At 36.3% G+C, this 16,564-nt stretch overlaps 1 protein-coding gene across 3 annotated transcripts in view; it reads left to right on the top strand.

The window, feature by feature from the left end:
- The window catches only part of SDCCAG8 (SHH signaling and ciliogenesis regulator SDCCAG8), a 202,155-nt gene that overhangs the window by 2,512 nt on the left and 183,079 nt on the right, over positions 1–16,564 (top strand). For 2 of the 3 annotated variants that reach the window (XM_069484544.1, XM_069484546.1), the window contains exons 2-5: positions 5,842–5,994; positions 6,716–6,801; positions 9,778–9,891; positions 13,501–13,626. In XM_069484544.1, the coding sequence (XP_069340645.1) occupies positions 5,842–5,994; positions 6,716–6,801; positions 9,778–9,891; positions 13,501–13,626 (479 nt within the window). Of the gene's footprint in view, positions 1–5,828; positions 5,995–6,715; positions 6,802–9,777; positions 9,892–13,500; positions 13,627–16,564 lie in introns of all 3 variants that reach the window. The other variant, XM_069484545.1, reaches the window with a different exon arrangement.

Here is a 16,564-nt window from a genome sequence, read left to right as displayed (position 1 = left end):
AGAAGACACTAAGGAATGATGAGGCTTATGGCCAAACTGGGCAGTTTATGCTTTTTCTGAAAACATTTTAATTTCTTACTCTTTCCCTCTTCCTTCCCCCCTCCCCTTTATTTTCCTTCTTTTTCTCCCTTCCTCCCTCCCTCTTTTTGTGAGAAGAGAGCCTGGCAAAACACACCCAGAGCATGATTCCCACTTCAGATACCACCACTCCCTAACCCCTGGATCACTGCTGTTCCTTCCATCAATGCTAGCTGGACCACATGAATGATAGACTGTGTCTCTATATTATAGAAATGAGAATAAGGAGTCGAACTAGGTACATAGAAAGTGAGAGGGTGATTATGGGAAGAAATTATATAATCTTGAGTATGGTCCTTTTCTTTGTAATTGATCTAGTTCAAGAAAACCAAAGATAATATTGATTCTGTGTTTTACTTGTATACAATTGGCACATCTCTCCAGATCCTACAAAGTGTTCTTCTCTTGCCAGGAAAGAACTCACATCTGTAAAAGGGCTGTGTTCATCCTGCTAGCCAATAAGTTGGTCAGTGTATTAGCCAGCAGTGATATCATCTGGACCTTTGGCAGACTTAAGAGAACATGTGTGTAACTTAAATAAAAGTTTTATTTTTCTCATATTTTCTCATAAAACTTGTATTTCTTTATCTTTTTCCTTTCCTCAAATGTTTTCTGGATTTTCAGATGTTCTTTGCCATATATAGTATATATGCATATACACATAAACATAGGGGATTTTTGCTAATAAAGTTTAAATTGTATCTTTTTTTGTTTTGTTTACTCATACAGCTTTTCTTAGTAGTTTTAACTTGTATGACTTTTTCTTTTACCAGAATAAAACAGTACAATCTCGATTTTCCTTCCCTACAACTGATGAGATAAAAGAGACAAAAGACAGGATTTAGCAGCCAGAAGAGAATACCTTACAAGTAAATGGTCATCCTGGGAACAATCTAGAATTAAAACTATGGTTTAGTATTAGGAAACTGTAAGGGCACTTTCACATGTTCTTGGCCAGAAAAAGGCATAGATTAAGCTGTTCTCAAGCTATTGAGACAATGAGAATAATTATGTTCTCTCTTGAGATGTTTAAAGACTTAAAGTCCAATCACATCACCAGTTTGTGCTAAAGCTTTCACCTTTTTACTTGGTGATAACTCTTCTCAGAGTTCAAAGGTAGAGCAGGTAGCTTGAAACACACTTGTGCACATGCTAAAGCAAGTTATGGTGGAACTTCATCAAAGCCCACTGGAATATTTGAAGGAATGGCCTGAAGACAAATATTGCATGATGTTTTAGGCCTTAAAACAAAATTAAGCTAAATATGAACTCTGAGCTCTTGCTTACAATGGATATAACACCTATTCCTGACACCTGGATCAGAAATGTCCCACCATGTCAGTGAAAGTCTTGGGTTGTGCCCTGCCCATCACCACTATTGTGACAGAACAGCTCACCGTCATGCTCATTTAAATCAAGAGGCCACATTTTTAATGTAGTAATGTGATCAATGTGATAGGAAGTTGCTCCTCAAGACTGAACGCTGTCTATCTTGTTTTATTGATCTAAACCAGCAGTTCTCAGCCAGAGTGTTTTTTCTGCCAAGGAGTTATTTAGTAATGTCTAGAGACATTTTTGATTGTCATAGTTGGGAGTGGAAGGGAGTGCTACTGGTATCTAGTACATACAAGCCAGGGATGCTGGTAAACTTGCACAACTCGGCCCCTTACAACAGAGAATTATCAGTTCCAAAATGTCTGTATTTCTGAGGTTGAGAAACCATGACCTAGAAGTAGCAAGGCTTTGCTCATTGCCCTTACTCTGCAAGAATCATACTTCAGAGTAATTACATTTAAGGATACACAGATTGTATTTGCTGATGATTCTACTTACATTCTTCTGCTAGCCTGGCTAGAATTACTTCTTTATCAGTGGAAAGTGACAGGTGCGTAAGTCTTCTCAGTGCCAAAGAAATACCAGGTGTATTTCTCAGAATGTATATAGCCAATCTCCTGAATTTGCCCACATCCATACATCATTAATGGTCTTCCAGACACTGCTTTCTTAAGATGTTTACATTCTTGATTGGATTATCTTTTACTTCTGGTGCCAACCACTTTAGCACGTTTTCCAGCTATTAGCATTTTAGGATAGTGTTTTCTTTGAGATTTGTTTGTTTCTGCACAGTACTTTTAATCTCTTTCAATATTGTAATTGCTATTTACAAAGCGGGCTTTGTCTCATTTTGGATTATGCTGTTTTTTCTTGGTTGTGCTACCTGTTGGTCCCCTAGTAAACAGTGACAGTGATCTTCTGAACTAAGCTGAGGCCCAGTCAAGTGTGGACAGACACATGTATCTCTTATCTCACTGTGGTTTCATTTTTCTGCCTGTCTGCCCTAGTCTAAGCTTGTGTTGGGAGCCTGCAGTGCATATCTTGTCTCGGCCTAGGGAGGTATGGCTCATTGCATATTTTCCCAGAGACAGCTGAGAGCTTCACAGGGAGTGGTCCCCCCTCCCTGTTACCAGGGCAATTCTCTTTCACATCTCCCAGGACAGATGGAGAATGTAGAAATTAATAATTCACAGTATGTTTATAAGTGGTGATCCTTCCTAGACTGAGACATCCTTGCATTTAGTTCAAAAATATGTTGACATCTTGATGAAGAGAGGTCCAGTGGTGAGCTAGAAGTTAGAACGTAGGGAGTAGGGAAACTGGACTAAGAAAACGAACAAGACAAACTTAAATTTGTCAACAGTCATCTGCTCAAAAACCCTTTATGTGCTCGTTGTACTGAATGATGTTTGCTTAGTGGACTAGCAGAGATATTATTTACTTGCATTTATGTTCATGTGATCTGTAGGACTCAGAGGTCCTCTTTGTGTTTGTTTTCATAATTATTGTTTAGTTTGTGGTTGGTGCTGGAGAAAAGACATCAGGATGCGTTGTGAAATACCCTTACTGTCCTCTCAGGACAGAAGAGGAAATTAGTGTTCTTTCTGTCTCTTAGTTAGAGACAGATAAAGCTGTGTCCTGTTAGCAATAGAATAGGAAATAACTGGAACCTCCTGTCCAACCAGATTTCTTTAAGTGTAATGAGTAGATAACTGCATCTGGAGAGTAATGTTCTTAATAAGAATTATGGAGGCTTCAGTTAAAGGCTGCAATTGAAGAGAGATGGGATTTCATCTGTCTTGAATCTTCTGAGTGGTGTTATTCCTCAAGATTAACCCTGTTTGTCACAGTGTATAATTATGTTGCTCTGTATATATTTGAAAAGCACTTAGCATGTTTTGAAATGTAGCATTGAAATGGCTTCAAAATATCACTTACCTTCTTAGTTTTAGTTTTAGGACGTGGTCCTTGCAAATTCCTTCTCTTCCATTCTGATTCTAGTAACTCTGAAGTCAGTAGTTGCAAAGAAAAACAAACAAACAAACAAACAAACAACCAATCAAAAAACCCAAAGCCTTATGTATCACTTATCTATGGGGATAGTCATTGAATTCAATATCTCAGTATTTTACGTAATATTATTTTCATAGTACAATTTAACATGTAGTCTTTGAATGTTACAAATTGTAAAAGATTAAACAAGAATATTAGAAAAGGGATTAAGAGGGCTCTTAAAATCCTGTGATCGTTGTGATCTGATGAAAGAACTCTACCCATAGGGATTTTTAACAATGCAATTTTTTTTTAGATTTCCTTTTTCCTAATATAGCTTATTAGCTTTTACTGAGACTAGATAAATAAATAATTAGCCTTCATCTTAGAGGTGAAGTCATTTGAGAGTTCCATGGAACATGCTTTTATGTTATTCAAAGCCTCTGTTTCCTTTCTAATGGATGCAGTAAAGATAAGTGCTTTAGTCACAGATTTAAGGGCATACATCTAAAGCTCTGTGAACTAAATTGCTTATGTAATACTTTGATTTTCCTTTTCCATTAACAAGTTTCTTTAGACAATACTAAACTATGGGACAACTATTACTGCTCCTTATATTGCCAAAACCAGGAATGGTTTTAGACTTTCTTGAACTCATGATGAGTAAGAGGAGTCCAGGCTTGGTTAGCAGTCAGCACCAAATTCGTCTCAAAGAATGATCTGTGTGGAAATAGGATTGGTATGGAGAAAAATGTAGTGATAAGTTCACTGAGTCTCTTGTGGAGTTGAGTTATAGAATTTCATTGTTGAACTCTGACCTGAAAGACCTGTTCTCTTAAGTTTAATGAGGTAGAAAATGGGTTGCTATAAGTAAAGGAACTGTATTAGATATTTTGTAACATAGGGTATTTTTTTTTTCCTATAAAGTAATATGGTTATTTTTTTCTGTTCCAAACTTAGAAAAAATGGAAACTGTTTTTCAAGGTCCTGTACAATGTATGTTTTTAAGACATTGTCTGCCATGCTAGAAAAAAAAAAATTTTCCTTGGGGCCACCGTGGTTTATAACAAAAGTAGAATAAAAACATTGAAAACAAAATGATCCTAATTTAATAAAAATGGGTTATTTTTTATTGTTTTCTGCATGTCAACTGTACTTGAAAAATAGTTCTCACAGCTCCCAAGGGAAAGAGACGTATGAGTTACACATGTTTCACAAGGCCCTGGGTTCAAAACTAGTGTGAGTTACATACAACTCACATGGCAGTTAATATGTTAAATATACTTTGGTGCATGACTGGTAATGATTCGACTCTTTCATGCCATTGCAGTCAGATGGCCTGTGGCTCTGGAGTCCTCTAGAGGCTACACTGGGCCAGTGGGGTGGACGGTAGGGGTGGAGGGGGGGTGGGCTTCTCTCTTTCTCCATGTGGTCCCAGGACCTTTCCTCTCCACATAGCCTCTTTACATGTCTCTCCAGCAGGGTGGCAGACTTCCTACACAGTGGTTTAGGGGTCCCAAGAGCCAGCCTTCCAAGAGAGAGGAAGCAGAAACTGCCAGTCCTTTTAAAGACGAGGCCAAGATCTGGCATGGTGGAACATCTACTGCATTCTGTTGGTTAATGTAAGTCCATTAACCAATGAACTTGGTTAACGCAGGCCCACTCAGTTTCAAATTAGGAGAAGACAAGGGCCTGAGGCTGGGCTCCTTGGGGCTATTTTTAGAGATGAACTATCACAGTAATATGCCTTAAAATACTTCATTTTAAACAGTTTATGTTATGTGTGTGCTAGTTAGTTTTAAGTTTCAATTCTAAGGATGGTCAGTTGTACTAACCAAGAATCTGTACATGACATATAGTTAGCCAGCAGTATATAAAAAGGACTGTACTACAGGGGCTGTCACTATAAGCACATTAGCTATTCAAATTTTGATCAGAAGTAGGCCAGGCAGTTGGATGTCTTTTGGTGGGGGAGGAGAGGAGTGTCCTGTCCCCAGGGCCAATAAGGCTTCCCTAGGTCGGAGCTTGGTGTGACTGAGTCCCTCTTACTTGTCTGCTCACCCATTCCAGTGTTTCCAGGTGGGGCAGGGGACTCTGAGGGGAAGGAAAGCTTTTCCTATGTCAGCTATTGTTTGAGGGGGCTGGTGAGGGTAGCTGTGCCATTTAATCCTCCTTGCTGGTGGTGCTATATATAGTGCATATCAACCACTGCAGTGACAAGGACCTCAGAGATCATAAAGTCTAACCACTAATCCATGAACTTAATCCTCTCTCTTCCTCTGGCACATTCCTCAGCAAGCTAGAAACAGAACTTTGCTTTTTCCCATAAAGTACCAGAAATAATGGATTCTCCTTTAGAGACTGCCTTCTTGAGCAAGTGTCGACGTGCTCACCCAGATTTCCCTGGCCCTGACTTTCATCAGGTTGTTGTTGCAGAACGTGCCAATAGAAGCATTCACCAGCTGAAAGGTGCCCTAAGAGAAGGTGATGTCACCACCGAAGAAGATACACTGGATCCTTCTCGTACCACCGATGTGGGCAATGAGGGCCCTGAGCTGGCCTGGCATGAACTACAACACAGCCATGCTGGTGAGTGTGAATATCAGTCTTAGCCTGAACGACGCATAATGAGTTTTTTAAATTCCATAGAATAATGACTCCATTTCATCCTGCAGTCTACTGCTAGGATGTTATTCCTGAAACACAAATCAACAAATCAGATAAGATAATTCCCCTGCTTACTCTGTTTTGTTTTTTCTTCCCATTGCCTATAGATTGAAGTCCAAAATCCTTAGTAAGAGATAATAATATTTTCCTAAGATAGCTCCAACTTACTTCTCTAGCCTCAGTTTTCTATCCTTCTCATCCTAACCATCCATCTTACGAACCATGTTCTAGTCATATGAACCTCCTGGCCATGCTTCTGTGTCCTTACGTGTGCAATGCCTTCTAACTGGAATTGTTCTCACCCTTTTCTGCTTGGTGAACTCCTGTTCAGCATCATGGTGTTATCCCTCTGTGAAAATAGGCACAATTAGGTGCTTCCTATTCTTGTAGCACTAAGCATGGCTCTAGATTTACATACGTACTCATTGTTTTATATCTATTAGTGTCTTTTGCTCACTGCATTCTTAGCTCTTATAGGGTAGAGATTTTTTTTGTTTGTCTTTCTAGCCCCAGTCAATAGCACTGTTACTGATGCATAACATATATTTCAGCAACTTTTTTTGGAGAGATAGAAAGATGGATGGGTGGTAATAAACCATGGATCTCAAATAAGGTTAATAAACCCATTGCTTTTGCTCTGTAGTTAATCAGCTCAAAGCTTTGTTGCGCCAACAAGCAACTAAGGAAAGTGAGGTATCTCCATCAAGAAGACGGAAAATGTCCCCTTTGGTAAGTACCAACTTTTGCAACCTGACAAAGTATTAGTTTCCTGTTTTACTTTACAATGTCAGTTTAGTAGCACATGTTATAGACAAATTATAAGCAGAGCCTGTTGATTGTGTAAAACATTAAAAGAAATTCTCTTCTGTCTGATTATTTTGGCTGAAGAAAAGAGATTTCCATGGCAGAGGGAATCTTGATAATTATAACTTATTACTAACTTGAAAAATGAGAGCAAGAAAACAGTTTGAAAATTTATTTTGCAACTGTTAGCAAGTATATAAAAGAAACAATATATATAAAAGATAATGTTTTAGTAATATCTTTTTTAGAGCGTCATGTCTATATTTGATCAGTTTTAGAAGTTACTTCATTATAATTCTAGCCTTCTTTTGCAATACTTTATTTTGAATGTCAAAACTGAAGTACATAATATTCTATATGTTAAATATGTAGTTATAAAGTAGTATGAGGTATAAAAAGTAATGCTCTATTTCTTCTGAGGTTGTATTTTTATTGCTTTGACAGAGTGTATTTTTCCATGTTTAAGCATTTTATATGCTAAAGGCTGTGACAGATTGAGGGAAAGAACTCCGGACAGGTTTAAATGGCCAAAATAGCAGTCAAGGCCTTAGGTCTATCTAGGATCTATCACATGTTCTCTAAAAGGATATTGTGCCTATTTCACAGAGTTTTTGCAATAATAAGATTACATACTTAAAATTCCTTAGAAATCTACTAAGTATGCACAAATATAATGTGTCATAGCAGCAGTAACCATCTTGCATTTTCAATATGTATGGTAGTTGATTACAAAGCCTACATGTGGGAACTGTGGAGACAATCACTTTCTTTTATTCACAGCTTAAATGCAATGATAGTTCGCCCCATAGTAACACTTTATTCCAGCATGGCACATACTTTTATGCTTAATTCTCACTTTAGAAAAATGTACTTCATATGCATATTCAATATTTATAGATATAGATTATAATTGTAATAAAACATGTCATCATTTAATGAATTTATTGTTGACATCTGTTTTCTAAAATGCTCTGAAGTACAAACTGGGTGGAATGTATTTAAGTCTATTCAGTGGTCCTCAACCTCTTTGGCATCAGGGACCAGTTTCATGGAAGATAATTTTTTCACAGATGGGTGGGCGCAGGCCGGGGAGGCAGAGCTCAGGTGGTGACACTCACCTCCTGCTATGAGGCCCCCCACCACGGTTCCTAAGTTTCCTGGAAGACAGTTTTTCCACGGATGGCCTGGGAGTGGTGGTGGGGGACGCGCAGAGCTCTGCAGCCCAGCCCCTAACAGGCCGAGGCCCAGGGGATGGGGACCACAGTATGAAGTTACTGTTATCTGTTGAATGCTCAGACTTGCTTATTAGCTTTTTAAAAACTAAACAGTGATATTATGGAGCTTATTGGATCAATATAGGCAGGAAGACCTTCTTCAAGAGCGTCAGTTTAGTATATACAAAGTATACTTTATACAAGTCTCGTCACATGGAGCTATGTAAATGAGTGGAACTTAGACTCTAACTGTAGATAGCCTACATGTAATAATTGTAAGCCATAGCAATAATAATAACAATTACTTTTTTAAGATTATCCCCTTAAAATGCACTTTGACAGCCAATATGACATATCCGAAATATGTGGATATATTTAGAGTGAAACTGAGGCACCGTTAAGATGGAAAATATATCTAGGTATTAACTTATTATTTTAAAAGGTGGATACCCAAACTATAACAAGCCCTTCAAAGTATACACAAATGATTTCATGTGAACATTTTTTCACACAGTGTTAGCTTGAGTTTTTTTATTTTTCATATTGACTTAAGTCAATAGGAGGTATTATTACTATGAGCGGCCACAGTAATAATTTATATTTGCGTACCTTCTAGGCCCATTTCTATTCATGTAAAATGACTATAATTAATTGGTTTCTACTCACCAAAGATAATTCATTTAATTAAAGTTACTTTGGTTTTTAAATTTCTTAAATATGCCAAAAAGCAGAGCTCTATTTAATTATGCTGACCTAAAAAGCTTCATCATTATTTAGAACTTCTGCTGGGCTGAGAAACAAAATGACTAAGAAACAGAGACTGTGTCTCATCTCAAGCTTTCCTCTCAATTTGTTTAATTAGTTGACCCTCATTTTCCCTTTTCCTGATTTCCTCATCTTTAAAAAAAAAAAAAATAATCATGGTGGGATTTATAATTTTATAAACGATTTTTTTAAATGTCACAGTATGGTATATGATTTTATAAACCATTTCACAATCATTTTAAGATAAGGTAAGATATACATTAAAAGTCAGTTCCAGGAATGCTCCAGAGCTAAATAGCATTAGCACTTTTTCTGAAATCTCTTCATTAGACTCCTCGGTGCAGTCTGTCTCTGCTTTAGGGGTCTAGTCTTGGAGGTTCTGTGCTCTAGCACGGCATACTCTTGGATTGCCTTGAATACTAGGGTCAAAATCAAAAACTACATTTTGCTAATGTACCCTTTCAGTGGTGGAATTTTACCTCATTGATACACACTTGGCATCAAATACTTTTCTAAAGAATCTGTTCTTTGAGGAGCTGATTTACAGTTTTGCTGGCAATCCTCTTCCATGGCAGTTTCTTGGAGAGAGTTGTTCCTTGTATCTCAGCATTACTGAATGGAATGTCGCATTTTCAGATAGTTTAAATAGGCAGTTCATTCCAAGTCACTTATACTACTCCAGCATTTTCCCATTTGTTATGTGCTTTTTATAACCACTTTCACTGTCCGTCTTTAAAAAATGATATTCACATCCTGGAATCTTGTATATTGGTAGAATTTATAGGATAGAGAAAGGAATACTATTAGCAACATTGTGATCTAGTCTATGTTTATATCACATCAATGCTAAACTGAGTATGCAGAAGGTACCAAATGAGTCTTTGCTAAACGAAAGCATGCTTAATTTGGCTTTTTCCCTTAGGAGTCATCAGAATATGAGGAAGCCAGTATGCCTACTGTGCACAATCTTGTTCCTATTATTAATGACCAGTCTCAATATATTCATCATTTAGAGGCAGAAGTCAAGTTCTGCAAGGTAAGTTTCTCATTAAGAACTTAAACCTAAATAAAATTAAGGTCTGTATTCATTATACCTTGTACAAAAATTTGCTATTGTTAGTCTTCATGTGTGTAGCGATACATTGACAATTGTTATTCTCATATGCTTGAGAGACTGATGTGTTACAGGAGCTTGTCAGACTTGGGAATGATATCCTTGACCATGCCATTTCTGATTGCTTGTAGTCCATTACTATGTCTAGTAATTCATAATATGCTGTCATATTTTGGAATTTTTCCTACCTATCCCATTTACTTTAGCCCAGTAGATGGCAAATGCTTTGGAATACAAATACCAATCATTCTCCCACACTTGTTAACCTATTGGAGCTGTGGCACAATTATCAGGGATTCTAAACTGGAAGACCAGATCTTCTCCATTTTCAGTATTAAGGCTCTGACCTTGACTTTGAATGATAGGAATGGTTTATAGGTTATTATTGATATTAATAATCAAGAAACCAAATACATCACCTGTAGCTTGTGATAGTGGGAGGTTATATGCTGAACTATATGCAGTTTATTAATGTCATTAATGCCATTGGAGCCTTTCTGCCTTCCCAAAGTATGTCAGTGTTTTGGTCTTTCTTTTCTTTTCTTTCTTCCTTCCTTCCTTCCTCCCTCCCTCCCTTCCTTTCTTCCTTCCTTCTAGTATCAGTGTATCAGATCATGTGATATTTTTATAGGAATTACTGGTATCTTTTGTATCATATATTATATTTTTAACATTGTGGGTACTCTTTTAAGGTGCAAGGCTAGTATGTAACTTAAGGAGCCTTTAGATGTTTCATTGTCTTGATTTTATGAGGGAGTCCCTGATCTTAACTGGTGGTTTTCTGTTTTTTTCTTAGAAGGTACAATTATTAATATATAGGTATTCTTGGATTATTAGTAAAACTGAAATAGTACCCTAGGAACAGTTCTGTTAACGAGAATCTATTAATCCCTAAGATACTATGGATAAAACTTAAAAGATATAAAGCAGAATAACTACACCATTTAGTTGAGAAAACAGACTATTACCTAAGAACAGCGCAATAGAGAATAGAGTATAGGCCTTTACTCTGCGGTATAAACTATAATAAGAGGAGAAGGTTATGGAAAGCTAGTGTTTTGGGGGTTGGTTTTATGGGAGAGCAAAATCTTAAACCGGTCTTGAAAGAATATGATCATTTAGATCAGTAGACGGGAAATGATTTTCATAAAGAGAATAGCAACAATGAAAGGATATATTCAAGATGAATATGGTTTGTTTGTGAGGGCCAGAAGGCATCTATTTTATCTTCCTACAATGCAGAATGTCTTGCAGAAATAATGCAAATAATGCTGAATTGGTAAAATGGAAGATTAGAGAAACTTGAAAGTCAGAGTATAAATAGGATACATTTTAACAAGGGAGGAATGGAATGAAAGTAATATTTAAGTGGCTTAGAAAGATTTTGTTTGTTTAATTAATAGACTATTTCTTATATTCATTTTAGGTTTACAGAAAGATTGAATGGAAAATACATAGAATTCCCATATACTCCTTTCAATTGCATTCCCCACCCCATAGTTTCCCTGTTATTATCTGGCATCAATGTCATACATTTGTTATAATTGATGAACCAATATTGTCATATTATTATTTAAATCTTCCAGTTTACATTAGAGTTCATGGTTTGTGTTGTACATTCTATGAATTCTGATGAATGTATAGTGACATGTATGTACCATTCCAGTATCACACAGAGTAGTTTCACTGCCCTAACATCCCCTGTGCTCTGCCTGTTCATCCCTATTCCCCCAAGCCCCTGGCAACCTCTGATATTTTTACTATCACCATAGTTTTACCTTTTCCAGAATGTCATACAGTTGGAATCATACAGTATGTAGCCTTTTCAGACTAGCTTCTTTTACTTAGTAATGTGAATTTAATGTTCCTCCATGTTTTTTCATAACTTGATGGCTTATTTCTTTTTATTACTGAACGATATTCCATTTATGGATATACCATAACTTGTTTATCCATGCACCTATTGAAGTAGATTTTGATTGCTTCCAAGTTTTGGCAATTATAAGTAAAGTCACTATAAGCATTTGTATGTCAGTTTTTGTGTGGACATAAGTTTTTAACTCATTTGGGTAAATACCAAGAAGCTTGATTGCTGGATCGTATGGTAAGAGTCTGTTTAACTTTGTAAGAAACTGCCTATTTTCCAGAGTGACTGTACCATTATGCATTCTCACCAACAATGAATGAGAGTTCCTGATACTCCATATCCTTGTCAACATTTGGTGTTGTGTTTTAGATTCTAGATGTGTAGTGGAAGAAAATATGTGCATGTGACATATCCAATAAAGGGCTGATAACTAGAATCTATATAGAACTCAGGAAAATCAGCAAGAAAAAAAATCAAACAACTCTATCAAAAAGTGGGCCAAGGACATGAACAGAAACTTTTCAAAAGAAGATACAACAAGCTTATGAAAAAATGCTCAACCTCTCTAATCTTCAGGGAAATGCAAATCAAAACCACAATGCAATATCACTTAACTCTAGTGAGAATGGCTTTTATCAAAAAGTCCCCAAACAATAAATGTTGGCATGGATGTGGGGAGATAGGAACAGTCATACACTTGCTGGTGGGACTGCAAACCAGTACGACCTCTATGGAAAGTAATACGGAGATACCTCAAAAAGCTAAAAGTAGAACCACCATTTGATCTAGCAATACCATCACTGGTCATCTACCCAAAGGAAAGACATTCTATAAAAAATACATCTGCACTAGAATGTTTATAGCAGCACAATTCACAATTGCAAAGTTGTGGAAATAACCCAAGTGCCCATCAATACGTGAGTGGATTAATAAAATGTGGTATATGTATACCACAGAGTTCTACTCAGCCACAAAAAACAATGGTGATATAGCACCTCTTGTGTTATCCTGGATAGAGCTAGAGCCCATTTTACTAAGTGAAGTATCCCAAGAATAGAAAAACAAGCACCACATGTACTCATCATCAAATTGGTATTACCTGATCAACATTTATGTGCACATATAGTAGTAACATTCATCAGGTGTTGGGCAGGTGGGAGGGGGGAGGTGGGGATGGGTATTTTCACACCTAATGGGTGCGGTGTGCACTGTCTGGGGGATGGACAGCTTTGACTCAGGTGGGGCAAGGGCAATATATGTCACCTAAACATTTGTACCCCCGTAATATGCTGAAATAAAAATAAATAAATAAAATCCCTGAATATAAAATAAATAAATAAAATAATACAAATAAATAAAATAAGATAAATAACTCTTTTAATTAAGGCCTTTCTATGAGCCTTGGTTTCTTGGAGAAAAAAATTGTCAAAAACTACACACTTTTGTGATATGGACATCAGCAGGCCCTTTCTTGTACACTTCCAGCCTTCTCTTTGTTAGCTAATGTTTACATTGCCTTGTTGGTCTAAGTATGATTACAATATCTCAGGAGATGGATGGAGAACTTTTCTTCTATACTTTATATCATGCTGGATCCTTTAATAATTGGCAAACGAAAGCATTGCTTAAAAATGCTTAATGTATTTGTTTTCTGCTTTTTATAGGAGGAGCTCTCCGGAATGAAAAATAGAGTACAAGTAGTTGTGCTTGAAAATGAAAGGCTCCAGCAACAGCTCAAATCTCAAATACAAGAGGAGACAATGAGGGAACAAACACTTCCGGATGCATCTGTAAGCATTTTTAAAAACCACCAATTTCGTTTTAGTTGGAATGCTCCCTCCTTCCCTCTCCTCCAACCTTCCAAACTGATTAGATTTTTTTTCCTTGAAGTCTGGCCAAAGTACTATGCTGGTATTTGCTTGAGGCCTCAAAAATCAAAATTCACTGTGGTGGAATGAATCCTCAAAGGAAATGATGTAGTGATGCCTAATGTTCACTCTGGTTTCCTCTCTGAGCATACTATGTATGCTTTTGCCATATGGAAGGAGCAGATCTGAAAGCAGGAAGTGTGTTATATAGGAAGGACTTTGTTTAATCTAGAAACTGTTTAGAACCCTGACTTAGTTTAGATTCCCATTGTATTTCTCTAAGTTTTCCTTCAGCTCTGAAATCTAATAAGTCTAATTAGCAGCACGGTACAGCAGAAAGAAGATGGGCCTGGGGGTCCAAGAATCAAAATGTTAGTCTTGGCATTGTCCCTAAGAAGCTGGGTGTTTAGCAAGTAATTTCACAGGGTTTTGTGTGGCTTAACCCTATGGGTCCTCTATTTCTTCATTGGTAATTTCAAAGATTAACCTATATCAGGAGTTGACCATGCAAATTTTCTGGGCTCTATTCCATGAGAGTCTGATTTAGTTAGTCTTGTTGGGTCCTAGGAATATGACGTTTTATCAAGTTGCCTAAGTGATATATCAGTGGCTCACAGTTTGAAGAACAGTGGTTCAGATGATCTCTATAATTCTGTGACACAAAATCATTGTGGTGATATTTAAATTGTATTCAAACTTACTATCTTCTGATGACTTCTCATAGTACTTTTGCCTTAAAAATTTTTCATTCTTTTGCTGTAAGAGATAGCTAATCACAGTTTGTTCTGCTTTTTGAGACTAATTTAAGTTTCCATGGGGAAGTTTTAAAATTTGCCTGTTCCAGTTTTACTTCAAAATTTACTTTGATGGTTTTGACGTAGTTGTTGTAAGTAAATCAGTTATTGAGAAAAAGTATGAGAGTCTTGATGTTGTACTTAGGAATTCTCAAATCTTTGTTTTTGAAGTCTTTTTTATTTTATTTTTTTACTTGACTTGGTATTTTATTTGTAATCCTTGAGTTATATGTGTTAGAATTTGCTATTGAGAAGTATCTGGTTATGTTAACTCTGAAAAAGAAAATGGGCTGAATAGCTCTTTAGTTTATAGTTCTGCAATTACCTTTAAGATTGTAATCAGTTATTTTCCCCTCACAAGATAACTTTTTTCTGAAGATGTATATAATTGTGAATATTAGTGGTTAAAAATCTAACTTCATTGCTCATTATTTTAATGTCAGTTCGAAGAAGATATTACCATATAGAAAGTACTTAGAAGTACCTCATTTATAAGATAAATATGTTCTTTTGCTTTTCTTCCAAATGTATAGTAACTTAGCAAGCTGTGACTCAATTATTCATAGTCTTCAATATTTATACGATGGCAAAGAAGTGGAAGAAGGGGAAGTGAAGTGAGAAAGGAAATTAGGCAGACAAGTGAATCAGAGGGCAAGAGAAATGAGTAATGCAAAAGAGGAAGGAAATGATGGTAAAAACACACATGCCTTGCAATATGAGCAAAAAAAAATTGCTAAAGAAAACTACAGTCCTAGTAGAAAGGACAAGATTATAGAGAGATGTTTTTTTTTTTTTTAAATATTCACGTGAGCTAAAATGTAATGCAAATATTGAAATTATTATTGTGGATGTGTCAGGTGACCTTGACAGCTATTTTAATGTTGGTCTTCCGTTATTTGTTGTTATAGAATTGTTATCCCCATTTTTTAACCTATGTAGGTGAATTAAGGCATTTCAGCAATGCATGAATGGTACTGCTGTATTGGGAGTTTTCATGTGAATAAAACTTTTTAGCATATCTTAAATATAAACAGATCAATAGATAGTATCTTCTTTTTTGGGAGGGGAGCTTTTTTAATGAGTCAATTAAAATGGTGATGCTAGATCTTGTCAAAACTATTTGCTGATTTGAATATAGATTTTGCAGTGCTTCATAATGCCTTCTTTTAAAAAAATAGTTGAAATAGTTAAATGGTAATCACCAACATTTATTGATGACTGTACGGTTATAAAGTGCCAGGCACTGCATCAAGCACTTCATTTCTATTATATTATTTCAGTTTTACAAAACCCACACAAGGCAGTGTTATTATCTCTGTTTTTGGAGAAATAAATTAAGGTACACAGCAGTGAAATAACCTAAATAACTGGTCTATTGTCCCAGAGCTAGAAAATGGCAAAGCAAGGACTCAAACCCAAGATTGTTTAGCTCCCTAAATCCATCCACCTAACTTTAAATTATACTGCCTTTCTGCATAAGTTAGGAAGAGTTTGTCAATATTGAAGTAAGCCATCTTTGTTTGCAGGGGATAGAAGTTTTCCCCAGCAGAAAAGATAAGAACTTCCTTTTTGTTGTCTCTCACTTTTAGCCCTGGACTTGGATGGTAGCCTGCATGCAAGACTTTCAGCTTTTGGCCTGGTTTATAACCTCGAAGTTGAAGAAGCAAGCAGATGATTTTTTAAGGACTAAAACCATTCAAAGTATATTTCACTTCTGTCTTCATTTTTCATCACTTTTTATTCTTTTAAAATTTCTCTTCGTGGAAAGCTTTTCTCTAGAGTTCAAAAAATTATAATAGTATTAAAACACTATTTATTAGAAATTTTGGCCTATGTACTCATTTCAGAGATCTAGGAGTGTTTTTCAAGGAGAGAGCCATGTCTTTCCCTGTTTGTCCTCATCCCCTCTATCAACCTTCCCTTCCATGAAGAAAGCAAAGGTTTTTAATGATCTTTAGATGTTTTTTTTGAAATCTTGGTTAAATACCATTCAAGTTGGGTTTGTTTGTTTGTTTGTTTGTTTGAGACAGAGTCTCACTCTGTCACCCAGCCTAGAGTGCAGTGGT

This window comes from Eulemur rufifrons, chromosome 11 (genome assembly GCF_041146395.1).
Source record: "Eulemur rufifrons isolate Redbay chromosome 11, OSU_ERuf_1, whole genome shotgun sequence".
NCBI classification, from domain to species: domain Eukaryota; kingdom Metazoa; phylum Chordata; class Mammalia; order Primates; family Lemuridae; genus Eulemur; species Eulemur rufifrons.
This window is presented reverse-complemented; position numbering and strand designations above follow the sequence as displayed.